Source organism: Pongo pygmaeus, chromosome 4 (assembly GCF_028885625.2).
Source record: "Pongo pygmaeus isolate AG05252 chromosome 4, NHGRI_mPonPyg2-v2.0_pri, whole genome shotgun sequence".
Taxonomy (NCBI): domain Eukaryota; kingdom Metazoa; phylum Chordata; class Mammalia; order Primates; family Hominidae; genus Pongo; species Pongo pygmaeus.
This window is the reverse complement of record NC_072377.2, coordinates 98,113,036-98,130,147: the sequence shown is the minus strand read 5'-3', so window position 1 is coordinate 98,130,147 and position 17,112 is coordinate 98,113,036. Positions and strand designations below refer to the sequence as shown.

At 36.7% G+C, this 17,112-nt stretch overlaps 1 protein-coding gene across 4 annotated transcripts in view; it reads left to right on the top strand.

Moving 5' to 3' along the window:
* The window catches only part of KIAA0825 (KIAA0825 ortholog), a 477,056-nt gene that overhangs the window by 371,379 nt on the left and 88,565 nt on the right, over positions 1-17,112 (top strand). The window contains exon 20 of one of the 4 annotated variants that reach the window (XM_054489406.2): positions 10,024-10,869. The exons of the other annotated variants lie outside the window; for them this stretch is intronic. Within the exon in view, the coding sequence (XP_054345381.1) occupies positions 10,024-10,141 (118 nt within the window). The 3' untranslated portion in view covers positions 10,142-10,869. Of the gene's footprint in view, positions 1-10,023; positions 10,870-17,112 lie in introns of those variants that run through there. 4 annotated transcript variants of the gene reach the window in all.

Below are 17,112 nucleotides of genomic sequence, written 5' to 3'. Positions count from 1 at the left end.
GAAATATTGTAATTGGTGTAAATTGTTTAGTTGTCACGTGTCCTTTTTTTTCTTTTTAGAAAGAAAATACAGCATTTTTTCATTTATTTGAGTATTCAAAAAATTTATAAAACAACTAAATTGAACGAGATAGATAGGTAGGTAGACAGATCTTTAATTGTCACAGAGAGATGAATATTAACTTCTTACAAGTGAACACAAGATAAAAATTTAGAGTAGTGGTTCTTACCTCTCTTTTGAAACAGGAACTCCTTTGAAGTTCTAAGAAGAGCTCTGCCTAGAAACATGTAACATACGTATCTACCTCCAGAACTTGCCAACACTTTCAGGAGGTTCATGGCCCCTGGAAGCCTCCTAGGTTGATAAGCACTAATCTGGCAGGAAGAAGCCATCCCTGATATATTTGGTGTTCAGTACATTTCCTCATATGTTGAAGAAGGCAAATTATCATCAAAGCTCAAATAATATCAAACACGAATTTATTAATATTACTTTAAAAATCAGAAGATGAAAATTAAACTATATTGCCTATGTAATTATACTGTAAATCTGTGCAGCATAAAAGTGAGTGCTATATTTCACCTGAGAATAAGCATTACATGATTTTAATTTTTTCTAGCTTTTAACAAAGTTGAGCAGTGAATTTACATTTTCTAATAACCTTGCACAGAATATTCATATACAAGAAAAGATAGTGATTATCCTAACTGCTATAGGAGTTAGTGATAAGATCAGGCCATAGAGCTCAGAAGGTTATTCTTTGAGGAACCCCAATACCAGAGATTTAATAATAGAGACATGGATAGTAAAGAGATGACTGCATTAAAATGAAAAACTTGTTGATGGTCCATCTGTGGAGAATATGCACATTATATCTTGAGTTTTCTGCTGTGTCTGCCATTTCTTTCTTGAATCACATTGGTGTTAAGACCTATTTCCCAAACAGCTCCTCATTTTACAGAGCAACCCCAATGGTCCTTGACTTCATCCTTCACTAACAAAATCAAATTCAAGCCAATTACCTGAAGGGAACAAAGCTTTACAGGTATACTTTAACTTACAAAATTACCATAATTGGCCAAGTGTGGTGGCTTACATCTGTAATCCCAATACTTTGGGAGGCTGAGGCAGGCAGATTACTTGAGCTCAGGACTTCAAGACAAGCCTAGGTAAGATAATGAGACCTTGTCTCTATAAAAAATACAAAAATTAGCTTGGCATGGTCGCTCACACCTGTACTCTTAGCTACTCAGGAGGCTGAGGTGGGAGGATCACCTGAGCCCGGGGAGGTCAAGGTTCCATGTGATCATGCCATTGCACTCCAGTCTGGGCAACAGAGTGAGAGCCTGTCTCAAAAAAAAAAAAAAAAAAAAAGCCATAATTCTGAAAAGTTCTAAGTAAATCAACTTTCTCCTAAACAAGGTTACCTCAGGCATAAGAAAAGCATACAATTTAAAAATATCTTATGACTAATAATTTTAAAAAATAAAAACCATATTTCTGCCCCTCTCCCCTGCCATCATGTGGTTTTCTCTTCCACAATACTAAGCAACTAATTTTCACACAACACCGTGTCTCCATTGATGGTGTGGTGCAGGCTTGCACAGAGTGACATCTCTACCTTCCATAGCTATGCCAAGCTGCCTCTCCTACACTGCTGGTTAGGCATCTTCCTTAAGTACATCATCTCTGTAAGGCCTCTTCATGCTTGGTATCTAGGGTATGTTTTAGGCACTCTTATAAAGTTTGTTTGTATAATACATCAAACTAAAATCGCTGCAATGACACAGGCCCAATAGGAAAAATCCATGCCTTCCCAATGTCATGATGCTTATCTCTTCCCCTATTTTACCCTTTCCATAGGGTCCACAGTCATATATTTTCCTATCCCCTTCCAATCAAATGCCATTGTCATGACTAAATATTTATTAATGTCTACTATGGATTCAAAGAGATATAAGACATGGTCCCTGTGCTTACTGTCTAGTTGGGAAGTTAGACTATGCAAAAAAAAATGATTAATAACAATATGAGGTAGCACAGACTAAGTGATACATGAAACTTTCTAATTTATCTGTTCAGCAAATCCAAATTTCCATACATTTGTGTTGCTTAAAGAGAAATACATCTGTAATCCTTGACTCACTGTGCCTTTTCGCTAAGCTGTGTCTTCTAGCATAATGAAAAATAATGTGATAATATAGTGGCATATTACTGTGACTTCAGGCTGTTTCCATAGATGCAGAGCACTCTCATGGGTACCGCAATGGAATGAGATACAGAAGACCAGGATTCTAATCTGAGAAATACCCCTGACATTTTATGTGACCTCAGACAAGTGACTTAACCTCTCAGTTTTGAGCTTTTTCATCTGTAAAGTAAGCTTAATTAAACTTGTCAATATCATAGAGATGTTACGAAGTCTAGCTCATTAAAACCCATTAAATGTTTTGAAGATATAAATTATTTGCTTTACAGTCATAAACAATAAGCAAAAAAATCAAAAAGTCTCATTTTAAACACGTCATTTTTGTACAATTGTCACAAAAAATGATGCTGATGCCCTCTAGAGCCTACTTGTAGAGGTGGATTTACACTAATCCATCCATGCTCTCTCATTTGGTTATTTTGGTGACCAATAGCACTTAAGACAGCTGGATAGGATGAGGTATCCGTCTGTGACCACAGAACAAAGTAAAGCTAACTGGCCCCTGTGGAATTGGACCAATGACCTAGGTCTCATTAGCACTATCTGCTAACCAACTGAGCTAATTGGATACTACGTTGATAATAATGTATCAAAATATGGTTTGGTTTACTTTTTTCCAAAGCTTTCCATATATTTAATTTCAATAACCATAAAAATTAGTTTGAGTAATTAGAGCCAAAGACAATAAGCTAGACATTATTAGAAGCCACTAATCTCCAAGGGAATAACTCTTGCTGTCCCCAATAGGCCTGTAGTCCTCAGCAGGCTCTTGACTGCCCTGAGAAAGTGAAGTTTCAGAATGGCAAGGCTAATAAACCCAAGGCCCTCCTGATGAGATTAGGAACGGCTCTTACGCATCTCTTGCTCACTGAGAGTCTATTGGCAAGAATTAGAAATTGTTCTAGTCTGTGAGTCCTGCGGAGGCTAATAAAGTGACAATGAAGATGCATTGTGCTACAGAAAACAGTCCTAAGTACTAAATAAAAAATGCCTTAACACTGAGCTCATAACTTTACCTCTTGGGATTGATGATATCTTTCGGCAGAGAGCATGAAGCAAGCCTTAATGAGGAACTGATATTAGGCGGGACCATTTCAGTAATTCTTAGTTCTTTGAACTTTGAGGCAAGGTTAATGTACATGCTATTTCATGGAACCAAACAAAAATATATGATGTTGAAATATTCCCTTTCTAGAAATATGAGAGTAATAGAACCCTGCAGTGCTAACAAAGTAGCATGTAAATCTTAGGGCGTATGCTTCAGATTTCAAGTGGAATGAATGGCCTATTTGGCTCAAACTAGGTAAACTTGAATTCTGCAAAGCTAAAATACTGGAAATTAGCTCCATGATGTATTAACCCAAATAATAATGTTCCTGATGTGAAAAAAGATGGAAATTAAACATCTAGTTATGAATACTGCGTCTGCACAATGTGCTGCATGCACCGCATGTGTTAGAATTTCTTCTCAGTTCCTTTTTTAATCTTTTATTCATAGCATTGCAGGTGATGAAAAATTTATGCCTTGAGTCTGGCATTGAAATTAAATGCAAAATGAAAACAGAAGCAGTTTATACTGACAGCTTAAATATCTTTATCTAGCATACGGTTGCACTATAAAAATCACTGGGTGACTTTTTAAATCTCCCACATGTAAAAAACCAAGAGTTGTACAATAATGAATAAAGTTATATATCTAAGGTATCAACAGAAAAGTTGTATTTTATTAGCATTCTTTGTTAATTTCATTTTGCTCTATTCTGTTTTTGTTTAATGGGCACAGACAGATGAATACAAGCTTTTAAAAATACTGCACAAATTAATTGTTGATACTAATTCCTCAGAGTGGTAGGAAACAATTGATTTTTACAGCATTTTTAATAAGTGTGATTTCCCATGTAGGTTTATGTCTTCAGCTGAATAGAAAACGTTAATCTGTACTGAAGGTAGTTATGCTGTAGTAAAGGTTAATTATTCAGGTGAATCAGTCTGTTCATCACTATAGTAATATGAGTGATGCTTGTGAAGAATGGCAATAATTACAATAATATCCACAGTTGCTAGGTATGTGAGCATTCAAGAGTATTTCTTTCCTTAGAATAGTTGCAGGTAATTTTGTAACATTATTTTATTAGTCACAATTCTATTCATAAAAGGAGATTCCCTGTAAATGGTTCCTGTTTTCTGGAGATGTTGAGTCTTTTGTCCTAGGCATATCTGTATATCCTATGCTGCACTAAAATGCTCATTGTGGCTTTTGTTGATGAACTAATGCTAAATTTCAAATAGTTAACTCATAATGTAAATTAATTGAAGAAAATAATTTCCTTTTAGTTTTGTGAATAATGCCCACAGGTTTAAAATACACTCACTCTCTCTCTCTCTCTATATATATATATACACACACACACATATATGTACATGTATATATATTTATGAGAATTTTAAAAATAGGTATAGAGTTATTTAGCATTTAAATAAGTAAAGCATGAAATTTAGAACAGTCTGCAGTTACATAAAGCACCAATACTAAAACAACCACTTAGATTTCCATATTTAGAAGACTTCAGCACACAGCTTAAAATATTTTACACTCAGCCTCTGATTTGTAGCTCTTTCCTGGCTGTTTTATGTAAACATACTGTGTATAATTATGCAGATAATTTTATACAATATTAATTGTGCTAAGAGTACAGTGAAAGTGTGTTTAATTCAGTAATTCATTTACATTTTAATGATTTTAATAGCATAAGATTACTGAATCAAATTGAAATATCTGTGACCATTATACTATGTTGTGTGAAGAGTTCAAATAGTCATATTGCTTTATATTATACAGAATATATTTATCATGTCTTGTTAATGACAACCAAAAGGAATCTTAAAATATCCATAATGAAAAAACTTTTCAATTTAGTTTTTATTCCAACATTAAATATACTTAGAGAGTGGTACCCAAATGCAATAACATATCAGATATCAGATTATAAAGTATATTTAATACCTGTTTTCAGCACATGAAATGTCGAGTTGGCCTGCATCTTTGAAATATAGTTGGTGCACTGTATTACATTATTTCTTTTTTGCAAACAACCTATACAAAAAAAATGCATTTTATTTATTCCTCTTTAATGTAAGAAGAATGTTTCAAGGTGTTCAATATGAGAAGCAAGTGAATTACTAACTTTTACATGTAAAGATAGCATCTGAAGCCACTCTCCAAATCAACAAATTTCAGGTTAGCATTTCTTTCTTATTTCTTTCATCATGTACAGATTTAATATCATCAGGAATAAATCTAAATTGTTTGCTTCTTTCCTCTTAATTCCTGAAGCAATGTAAAAGTCTAGAGAGGTTTGAAGTGACAGGATTACAAGCAGTCTTTTGCATACATGGCCTTTAGGGATAAGCGGCTACCTTGCATCTAATAAACAAGAAAGTGAATTCGTTGAATAATGAATTAAGTGGCATAAGTTGTGATAACAAGGAGCAAATGTAACTTCAGACGAATAGTATTTGCTTTGTGTGGGGTTATCTGAGAGGGCTGATGTTCTGCCAATGGAGACTGAAAAAAGGCTCATTATATTAAGATGTTCTTTTACAGAACACAGTCTAAAATGATCTTGCAGTTTTTTCCCCTGTTTGCTGAACTCCTTTGTGTGCTTCTATCAAATCAACCATCTCCACCAGGGGGATAACTAGGATTCTTTCAGACTGTTGAGTGTTGTTGAAAATGAAAATTCCTGGTGAGTTTTAGATGGGTCACCCAACAATGAAATAGAGATGTCTAATTGGTTCGTCCATATTAGGGTCAGCAGCTGGTTACGGAATAAAAGGTTGTGGTGCCCCATTGCACACTTCTGAACCAAATTAAATTATTAATCTACTCTTTGCTTCAGTGTAGCTTCACGGGGATTCCTAACCTGCCATGCTGAATAAAACAGAACGACTGCTTTACATTTTCATTATGGAGAATTACATTTTAAATTGCAAATGTTCTTCTATTTAGTTTGCATTGCATATCTCATTGGATATGTAGAAATGTCTTCAACAGTCAGTGCTTATAACTTGTTTTGTTAATTTCTAATTGTAGCTATAAAGTATGAAACCACCAAAAAAGATGATTTGCATGCAGTGCCAACTCTCTAGCCAGAACCAGTTGAGCCATGAAAAGCAAAGTCAAGTTTTAGGGGGCCATTATCTTTGACTCTTAAATTCAAAAGATACAATTAAATTAGTATGTTGCAGGAGGCTTTGTAATCTAACATGAGTGTCCAGTTAATTCAACCAAGGTTATTTCATGATAGCAATTTCTGCCAGGGTGTCAAAGTACTAGTTTTTGTGCCCTTGTATAATTATTTTGACTTTTTTGTTATATAACTACTCTAAAGTGAATATTAACTTTGTGGAAGATTATAGCTGCATTCAGTTTTCTCATAGCATGTAATAATGTCTTAATAATTATATTCTGTTTTCAACAATAGGCATAGTTGCAATGAAAACATTTACCATATTTTCTTAGAAATTATTTTACAAGATATTTTCAATCAACATTTTAATATATGCCAACTTTGGACTTTTACTTTAAAATTGTTGAGTTATGAGAGCCATAGTAGAATTAAGTTTAAAAGCTGGTTGATCTTTAAAATGTAGTATGATTTCTAAAGATAAATCACTTAGTAATCACAGCCGAATGAGGGTTCCATTTCTGATGGATTGGATTGGCTAAAGTTTTGAACTTCAGTCATTGGTTCATTTGTGTGTTGGTGTGCATGTGTGTATATTAGCTGAGTCAACTGGAAAACATAAAAACCTGAAGACCAGTGAAGACTTTTTATAAATTAGAAATATCTTGTAAATAATCTAGTTTGTTCATTTATTCATCAAAAACATATTTACTGGACATCCACTCATACCAAGTACTGTTTTAGGAGCCATCTGAACAAGACAGAGTGAACAAGATAAAGTCCTCCTGTTGTGGAATTTACATTTTAATGGAGGGGAAATAGATAACTTATATAAGTCTATAAATAAATTAGCAAAAAAAAACCCCAGCAGAGCAAAATATTGGGGAAAAAAGCAAAATAATATGATGTCACATAGAGTGACAAAAAAAAAAAAAAGCCTTCTTTAAACAGAGTTGTAAAGGAAGGCCTTTCTGAGGAAGAAGCATTTGAGCTGAGACCTTAGCCATGAGAAGAGCATTCCAAACAGAGAGAACAGCAGGTATCAGAGCCCTGGGGTGGGAATGAATTTGGTATATGTGAGAAACAGAAAGAAGCAAAACCGGCTTCATGGGCATGCAACCTGGGTGTTACACATGCCCCCATGCTTAAGGGGCTCCAGTTTAATGCTCTGCTGTCACCATCATGAAATTCTTAAATTTTTAACAAGAGGCCAAACATTGGTCTTGCAAATTACATGATCAGTCCAGAAAAGAAGGCTAATATATCTAGAATATAGTGGGGTGGAAGGGGATTGTAGCAGGCAGCAAAATAAGGCCAGTGGTGATATTTCTGGGTATATAGGGCTGGCACTGGCATCAGTATACTTTGTGAGAGATTAGGTGCACTTTACAATACAGCCATTTTTGTCTACTAGGTGGGAAAATGGAAACACTGTTTTTGTTCTATATTTACCCAAATCCTCACATACAGATGATAAATTCCTCAAAGGTAATGTTGGTGTCTTCTGTGTATTGTGTGCACTTCACAGCATCATGTGATTAGATATTCCACAAATAATAATTGCAGCTAAAAGGAATTTGCCTTCTCTTTTAACCCGATCGGGCTTCCTTAGGAAAAAAAAAATAAGATATTTGGTGTTCACATTTTCATTCTTTCTTTCCTCCTACAGTTATATTATAGCACCAAATCTGCATGACCATTTAACAATTAGGTTGAATCATGTAAAATTGCCTATATGCAACCCTTTGTTACCTAGAAAATGGCAATTTCAACGGTTCATAGCAGGCTGAAATTGCAGGTTTATTTAAGGAAGTAAAATAGAAATCTTAGAAGCATCTTTGTAATCCCTGCAGGATTACTTAACAGAGAGGGGAAAAAAAGTAGTTCAGGGTTGTTCATTAGAGCACCACAGTGCACACTGCTGTCAGGTTCATGCTGATGGGTTGGTTTCCTTAGAGGTAAATCCACATTGCAGCAAGGCCTTTCTGCCAGTCAGCAACTTCTCCTCCCTCCCCCAACCCACCTCACCAATAATGGGGTCTATGGACTGACATCCACTTTCTACTATGTTCTGTATTACAGCAAGAGATGAGTTGCCAGGAATTACTATGTGAATGACCCAAGGCCAAGCAGTAGCTCAGACTTGCAACAGGTTACAGAGCTTTGGTCTACAGGCTATTATTCACTGGTGACCTTTCCTCTAGGCAAATCTATTTCCATTTGTGTTGATGACCATGATAATTTGCCAAGTGATTACTAAGTACAATGAATTATGGGGTCCCGTGACAGAATCTGGCCAGCAGAGGTTTAATTGTGTCAAATCAGGACACAATTTCACTGATCAGGACAAAGAGGAGATTTTGTCATTCCAGACAGGTAATGAGCTGGCAACTTCTCAAAAAAATTCTTCTGAATGAGAGGCTTTTGTTGTTTGCTTCTTAATGTATCTTTGGAAAGGTTGCTGGTTCTAAGTAATCATTGTCAAGTAGCTTCTTATCTGATACTCTTTTGCATTTCAGCAATACCCTAAAATCCCACTCATTTATGATTATTCTACTTGCACATTCCATTTCTTGCACTTTCCTTTCTTTGCTTTTCCTTAAATCTTTCACACTTTGAACCACACACCTATCTATACATTTTTTGACTCAGTAGTGAGATCATGAATTCCATTCTTAGTAACCTAGCAAAAATGAAAAACTCCTAAGAAGTTTTAGCCTTCCCTTGAAAATTTTAAAATATATTTATTACCCCCCACCCCTTATATTTTCCTGGTAAATCTCCATTGCCTTCTACTGAAAGATGACTACACATTATTTACTCAACTCTACAATCCTATAGTATTAATAGAAGAGTGTGACTTTTTCCCATGCTAAAAAGGACCTCCAAGTTAAAAGTAAAAAAGATTCAACTATTTGGGATATTTTAATCTGTATTTTCTTCTGAACTTTACACTGGCACTGGAAATATTCTTCGAGTGAATGAATGGTCTCAAGGAACTTATTTTCTAGTGATGGAGTTGGACAGACAATGACAGCAAAATACATACTGGATAAAGGGAAGTGCAGATATTTATAAAAGCTCAGGGCAAGGACTCACAACCTGGTGTCACGGAGTCAGGAAAGGTTTCCTGACATCTTCCTGACATCTAAGCTGAAATTAAACCTATTTTAAGGTCTGCACATGCCTCATTTCCCCTGGGTCGATGCAAATAAAATTAAGATGACTTTCCACAGAGCAGCATGCCAGGATCTTCCTTCCTGAATTCTAACACCTTTCAGATTTTCTTTCCCAAAGAACTTGCTCTGTTCTTTGTCTACAATGGGCTTGTTTAAACATTTTATGCTCATTCATTACCAGTCAAAAGTAGTATGTTCTGTGATGATTACATTGGGCACAAAAATCCTGGGAAAAGGTGTCAATAACATCATAAACTACCACATTCAAAGATAACTTTTAGAGACAAAGTACACAAAGTTCCCAAAGAAGCAACTCTCTAATAGTGGGAATTTCAGCTGCTATGGCAAGTGAATGGCAAGGAGCTTCCCCCATATTTCTTTAAGTAGGCAGCTGCATATTTTGCCACCATTTTCTACCGCAAGAATGAACTTTCTTATTTATTCTCAGAATGGCAAAAGTGAAGATGAAGAGAATGAAGAAGGTAAGGACAATAAAGAGAGGAGAGAAGAGAAACGACCAAATTCCTTCCACTTTCCTTCCAAACTGTATATCTTTCACTTCTTAAAATAAAACACATCTTTGTTTTACAATCAACCTTACCAACTGAGGCAGCCTGACACTGTGTGGAAGGAGCATGGACTTTGCAGTCATAAAGTTCTGGGTTTGGATCTTGGTTTTGCTACTAACTGTAATGACTTTGGGCAATTTGCTGAACCTCTCTGAGACTCAGTTTCATTAAGATATAAAAATATCAATACCTAGCACACTGAACAGACAAGAGAATTATGGGACATAACTCATATCTGCTCTATGTATGCATTATAGCTATGGAGTGATCACCATAATGGCAAAGTTCTACTAGAATATTCTATAAACAAAGGGGATAATTACTATAAAACTAAACAAGGTAATGCATATGTAACAGTTTTCACCTTTGAGAGGATTCCTGTGGAATCTTCTCTGCTTGTTCAGTGTGTGCCACCCCACCTGACCCACCCACTCCCCCAAGGCACACATGCGCCCTATCCGGTTACGGTGTGGTAAATTAAAGAGAGTAGGGAGAAGGAGTGGAGGAGACCTGGTTCCCCATCATAAGCTTGTCAGTACTAATACTCTCAGACAAAAGCTATATCATCAACTTCCTTCACAACATGCTGTAGAAACCATTGCTCTGGGAATTCCACTTCTGAAACTGGACACTATACACACGGGACAAAGAGAAGCTCTTGTTCACTTTGCCACTTTGGAAAATATTTTGCTTTACCTCCTCCTGCCAGAAGAAGAAAAGGTAGCTCACTGTTATTATGATAACCTCATATTTTGTTGTCTCATCAAAACAATAAAATGTTCTTGAAGATTGTTCCCAGGGTCTGTTTTTAATCTGTATGGGAGAAAATCTCATTGTCGAACTGAGATACCATTATTGTGATATTATTCTCTCAGTTTCTCTAAAGATTAGGCTTTCCAAATTGAAGACAGATTATAGATCTGTGTTATGCAGAATTGAGATCACACTTAAACTTTTTAAAGGACTGAGTAACTTAGGAAGTTGCTGAGTCGGGACCTCTCAACAGCCTTCTATTAAGAGTTTAAAGAGGAAACAGTAAAGTATCTCCTGCCTCCTCGCCGCTCACCCACCAAGCCAATGGTAAGAATTGTGGTTTCTCAAGACCTCTTTTATACTCAAAGGTGATTCCATGAGGGTAGAACTGTCTCTACCATCATATGTCATTTTAGTCATATATCAGTCATATTAAGTTTTGAATTTCCTGTCTTTGTATCATGCTTATAGAGGTAATTTGACCCCCACATGCTAACTCCGACTCAAGAGGTTAGATTGTCCTCTGACAAGATGAAAGTGTTGGTAGCTAGGAACAGACTTGTCAATAAATGGCCTAGAACTTGGTCAATTCAGACTGCTAAGAAGGAAATAAAAAAAGAAAGGGAGAAAGGGGTAAAGAGGAGAGAAAGCAAGCAAGTAGGTTCAAACAGGCTGCTCATTTGAACCTAGGAATTAGATATTTTATTGTGATTTCTCTACTCAGAAATTCTGCTTATAAGCAGGCTTCAGTTTTAAACCATTCATCTCTCATTTCTCAACCAAAGTCTGGATATACACAACCAGAACAACTGTTCACTGAGGGATTTATTAAAAATTTGGAGGTAAGTTCTGTTATGTGACTCATTTTGGCATGATAATTGAGACTGCTGTAGAGGGAAGTTTCGTGAGCTGTCTTGTGAAACACTGCCTCACTATCTTGACATACATATTTAGAATTCAAATATTGGAAGGTAAGCCATGGGCATGGTAGCTCCACTCCCCTGCATTTTATCTTTTTTTTTTTTTTTTTTTTATATGTTATATATTACGTACTGTTTTCTTACAATAGAGTAAGCTGGAGAAAAACTGTTACAAAGAGAATCATAAGGAAGAGAAAATATATTAATATTGACTCTTCACTGAGTGGAAGTGGATCATCATAAAGGTCTTCATCCTTGTCATCTTCACGTTGAGTAGGCTGAGGAGGAGTAAGAGGAGAGGTTGGTGTTGCTGTCTCAGGGTGCCTTTAACCAAGGGACATTTTAGCCTTTGGCCTCCAATTTCCTCAAATGTGAAGAAGATAAGATACCAGTATTTCATGTAAAAGATAATTTTCAATACCTATCAACTTTGAACAACTAGTAAGTTTTAGATTCTGGATTTGCTAGGTTGCATAGCAAAGCACTTAGTTGTGTTTACAAATATTAAGATCCAGTATATACTTTACTCAGACAATTATTTGAAGAGGAATGTTAAATGGAAGCATATGTACCCCCATGTAAATGTAAAACTATAGAGTAATCATAATTGTGTCAATGGATACCATAAAGAATATGGATAAACTGTTGATGTTATTAATATGATTTCATATTAATTAGAGGGGAAAGGTACCTAAAGTTTACTCCCTACTATTCGTCAAGCACTTTATGTTATTTATCTCACATAATCCACGTCTGCTCTGTGAGCTAGGTATTGATATTTTTATACCTGAACAAAACTCAGAAAAGTGACTTGCCAAAGGTCACAGTAAGTGACAAAACCAAGATTCATGTAATCCAAGCCATGTGGGAGGCTGAGATGGGAGGATTGCTTGAGACAAGGAGTTCAGGACCAGCCTGGGCAACATACTGAGACCCTGTCTCCAAGAAAAAAATTTTTTTAAGTTAGCCAGGCATGGTGGTGCACACCTGTAGTCCCAGCTAGCCAGAAAGCTGAGGTGAGAGAATCACTTGAGCCCAGGAGTTCAAGGCTACAGTGAGCTATGATCATGGCACTGCACTCCAGCCTGGATGACAGAGCAAGACCCTGTTCCCTCCCCACAAAAAACCAAGATTCAAACCCAAAACTTGAATACTTCCAAGTCCATGATTTTCTCACACAACATAATTCTGCTTCAATCAGGTAAGGCTGTCTGTACAATAAAGATATGGTTTATTCTAAGAGGTAGTAGAAATATAGTTTACGAAGAAGGAAAATTCTTCCCGGTGCACAAACACAGACTTGGTGAATAGCAAGGGCCTATCTCATGCTGCAAGACCTTCTTCTAATGGTTAGGTTAAAGACAATCAAGCCCAGAAGCCTGGCTGGAACCAGAACCCTGTGCTAATACCTGGAGGACAAGTGGCATGGTCACCATGACAGGCCAGGAAAATTATCCAGAGAGCTTTGTGGATTCCTGAAAAAAGAGAGGTAGGAAGCAGAAAGATAGTGAAATATCTCTGGAGAGGCAAATCAAACACAGAGGAAACACTGCAAGACAATTTATAATTAAGAGCTCAATTTTGTGGTAAAAACCACTAAATGCTTCAGGCATTTAGATGATAAATCTTTGAGGGCTAGGTTAGTCAGAAAGCCTGAGGTAGGGACAAGTTTCTTAAACTCACAAAGATGGATGTAAACAGGGAGGATGTTCCTAGATGTGTGGGGCAGGGAAGGGAGGGATGAGTATGAGGGAAGACACAAGGCCAGAAAATGAGTGTAACCTCTTTGAAACACTCTCTTTAAGATTTTATGGACCTAGGAGATGTGACAGTAATTCAGGGAATTGTGCATTCATTTAACTAGTCCTTTTTCACCACATAAAATTAGATCAAGGAACATTTTGGAACTCTTCTAGTGTAATGACAGCTACACTTACGGAGGTCTTGCTATGGGCCAGGCACTCTGCTAAGCATTTTACTTTCAGTTAATCTTAACAACTACCTATAAGGTATAGAAACTTTCAACTGCCTTACTTCCCACTTAAACAAAGCTAGCAAATGGTAAAGGCCAGGATATGAAGCCAAACAGCATGGCTCCAGACTGTTCAGCCCAGGATGTTATACCCTGCAAGGCCTGCCACCGAGGTTCATAAGTATAGTTTTAAGCCCCTTTACCAAAGGCAATTACAGTTGTTACCTCTCAACCCACAAAGGTTAAAACATATGTTTCCAAGTCCTACTGTGTGCATTAATATAACAAGCAAGAATCTGATGATCATTCACTGTGTGCCAGGCATTGTTCTAAGTATTTTACATGCATTAGCTCATTTAACACTCACAACCCATGGGGTGATAATATCTCAGGTCTTAGAGGAGAAACTGAGGCTTCCGTTGTTTCTGTAACTTGCCCACAGCCACACAGCTAGTAAGTGTCAGAGACAAGATTTCTACCAAGTTATGATAAAGGAAACAGAAAAATGTTCAACAGACTTGAAGAACTAAAAAATTCCATATGAGTGAGATAATAAGAAAAATGTACAAGGGGCCAAGCAGGTGGCTCACACCTGTAATCCCAGCACTTTGAGAGGTCAAGGCAGGTGAATCACTTGAGGCCAGGAGTTTGAGACCAGACAACATAGCAAAACCTAATCTCTACTAAAAATACAAAAATTAGCCAGGCATGGCGCCTGTAATCTCAGCTACTTGGGTGGCTGAGGCAGGAGAATCACTTGAACCCTGGAGGCAGAGGTTGCAGTGAGCCGAGATGGCAGCACTGCACTCCAGCCTGGGCAACAGAGCAAGAAGAAAAAAGAAAAAAAAAAAAAAAAAAAAAAGGAGAGGAAAGGAAAAGGAAAGGAAGAAGGAAGGAAAAAAGGAAGGAAGGAAGGAAGGTAGGAAGGAAGGAAAGAAAAATGTACAAGGAGATGTCATTTGAACTGATATTTAAAAATGGGTAGGATGGGTGGAGGGCATTTCAGAATGAGGGCTGAGGTCTGGGGTGGGAAGAATGTTAGAAGGACTACAGGCAGAGAGACCACTCATGTTAGGTGCTCAAAGAATTGTTGAATAAGTGAGCGGGTGCATTCATGAATATCCAAATGAATCAGCGTGGAATGAAAGCATGCTGATAGTGGTAATGGAAAGGAGAATAACAGAAGAGATATTATAGAGGCAGACTGCAGGATTTAGTAACTAATTGGGATTTTCGAAAAAGGGAACCAGAGAGAGAGAATGTTTAGATGGGGACAAGTTGAATCTGAAATGGCAACCGTATACTTTGAAATGTTCCTCAAGAGTGGGAAATGACATCTGGAATTTGGAAGCAAGTTCATTATACACACCTGTCAATCAAATTAGTTTCTAGTGTAGCAAAGAATTAATTCTAGAAAAAAATTAAAACTTTCAAAACACTTTTAGGCCATGCAAAATTTTGTAGAATGCTCCCTTTCCATATAAGTGAGTTATTTGCTTTAAAAAGGAAGAAGGAGAGAGAGATAAAGTAAAACAATCTACTGGTAATAAAAACACTGCCTTATTTCAAGCAGTGCTTCTATGAAGTAACCTTGGGATTATATACAAAGCAAATGAGATTAAGCAAAAGTAAATTGTGACTGGGCCAATTAGTACATTTCTTTTTAATGTTGAAGTTCTGGGAACCTGATTTACATTGAGGAGAAATTTGAGATAATGTTCTGGGAATGTGAGATGGAAATTTCCAGTCTATCTAAGTCTTTTAAGAGGATAGCAGAAGTTGTACCTAGAATTCAATTTTGAGTATGACCTCTTTGAAACTCCCCAAATGTAGGAAGGGTTTTTTTTATTTTTAAATGCTTAAAATACTTTACACAATCTACTGGAAAAAGAAAAAAGATGATGATTCATTCTAAAGTAATCTGTTCCTTCATCATCAAGTGAATGGAACCATTTTCCAGCAGGTAGCTGCCCTTAAATTACTCACCACCCCAGAGTAAGTACAGTGTCTGCAATTGTTAGGACACGAAATGTCTGGGAAAATAAGAACAAGAGGGAACTTTTGGCAAAGTGAAGCTATCAGATGATACAGATTGGGAGGCTTTGATCCTGTCGTGATGTGAAGGCTTCAGATGTTAATGATGACTATGTAAAACAGTCCAGTATGGAAGCATCTAAGATAAAACTCTTGTAAATTTTTGGCCAGGAACCTAAAATTTGCTTCAGTCTGTGGCTGAAATTTTTGTGCCAAATCAGAAGGCACTTTGCTGGTTCTTTTTTTATAGAAGGGCCAAATGAGATAGATTGGAAATATGTACTTTGAACAGCCAGGCAGAGTCTCAGGAAGTCTGCCAAACAAGATTTCCAAATAAAATGTTTGGGAAAGAAAACAGGGATGGACTTTGCAGATGCTGGATGGATTCCACCAGCCATCTGTGCAAAGAGTTACTTGGTGTCACATCAGCTGAGAGCTATGAAGTGGCACAAAACTATCAGCAATAACTTCGTTGTTAAATGGATTCATTTATTTACCAGGCAACCTTTTATTTACCGAGATAAAGTATCTGAATGTATCTGCCTTTCCTGTGAGAAACAATAGCAATGACCAAAATTATTGAAACATAAAGGAATTTCGGCAATGGAACTATTACCTCAGTGCTAATGCATTAGCAGTTGAAGAAGGCAGATTAATTTACTTACGGTGAGCTAAGTGCATTCTTGGCTCGCGAAGGGAATCATTTGCTCACTTAAGCCAGAGATCCCATTTTTGACGGCAAATGTCACTGCCTGGATTTCCCTTTGACAGTCTGGCAACCCCACACCCCTGTTATAGTATCCATTTATTTGTCTTATTTTCAGCCAGATTAATCCATTCTGTTTTGACAAGAAGACTGATGGGTAATTGATAACTGTGATAGACACAAACAGAAGAGTTGGATGCTGAATAATTCAGCACTTTTCAGTATCAATAAGAGAACAGGTTGAAGAATTTGTGTCTCTATTTACACTTAAACTAAACTAAGTCAGCCCAGACATTTATGCTGCCAGTCTATCAGAAAACCAAACAGTGTACATTCGGTTTCCACCCGACAAAATGTTTTATAAGCTTGTAACAATATGTGTGAAGCTGCCAGAATAATAAATAGGTACAGCAGCCCATGCATGCTAATGTTATGTTGTAAGCAGTTTTGTTGACAAGTGCTAATACTTCTTTCATACTATCATCAAAAGCAGCTAATACAACAGCCATTATTTGCTGGCTTTCCAAGCAAGACATGATGGATTGTGACCTTAATATGGGTTAGCCGAGTTTTGAAAGTTAAA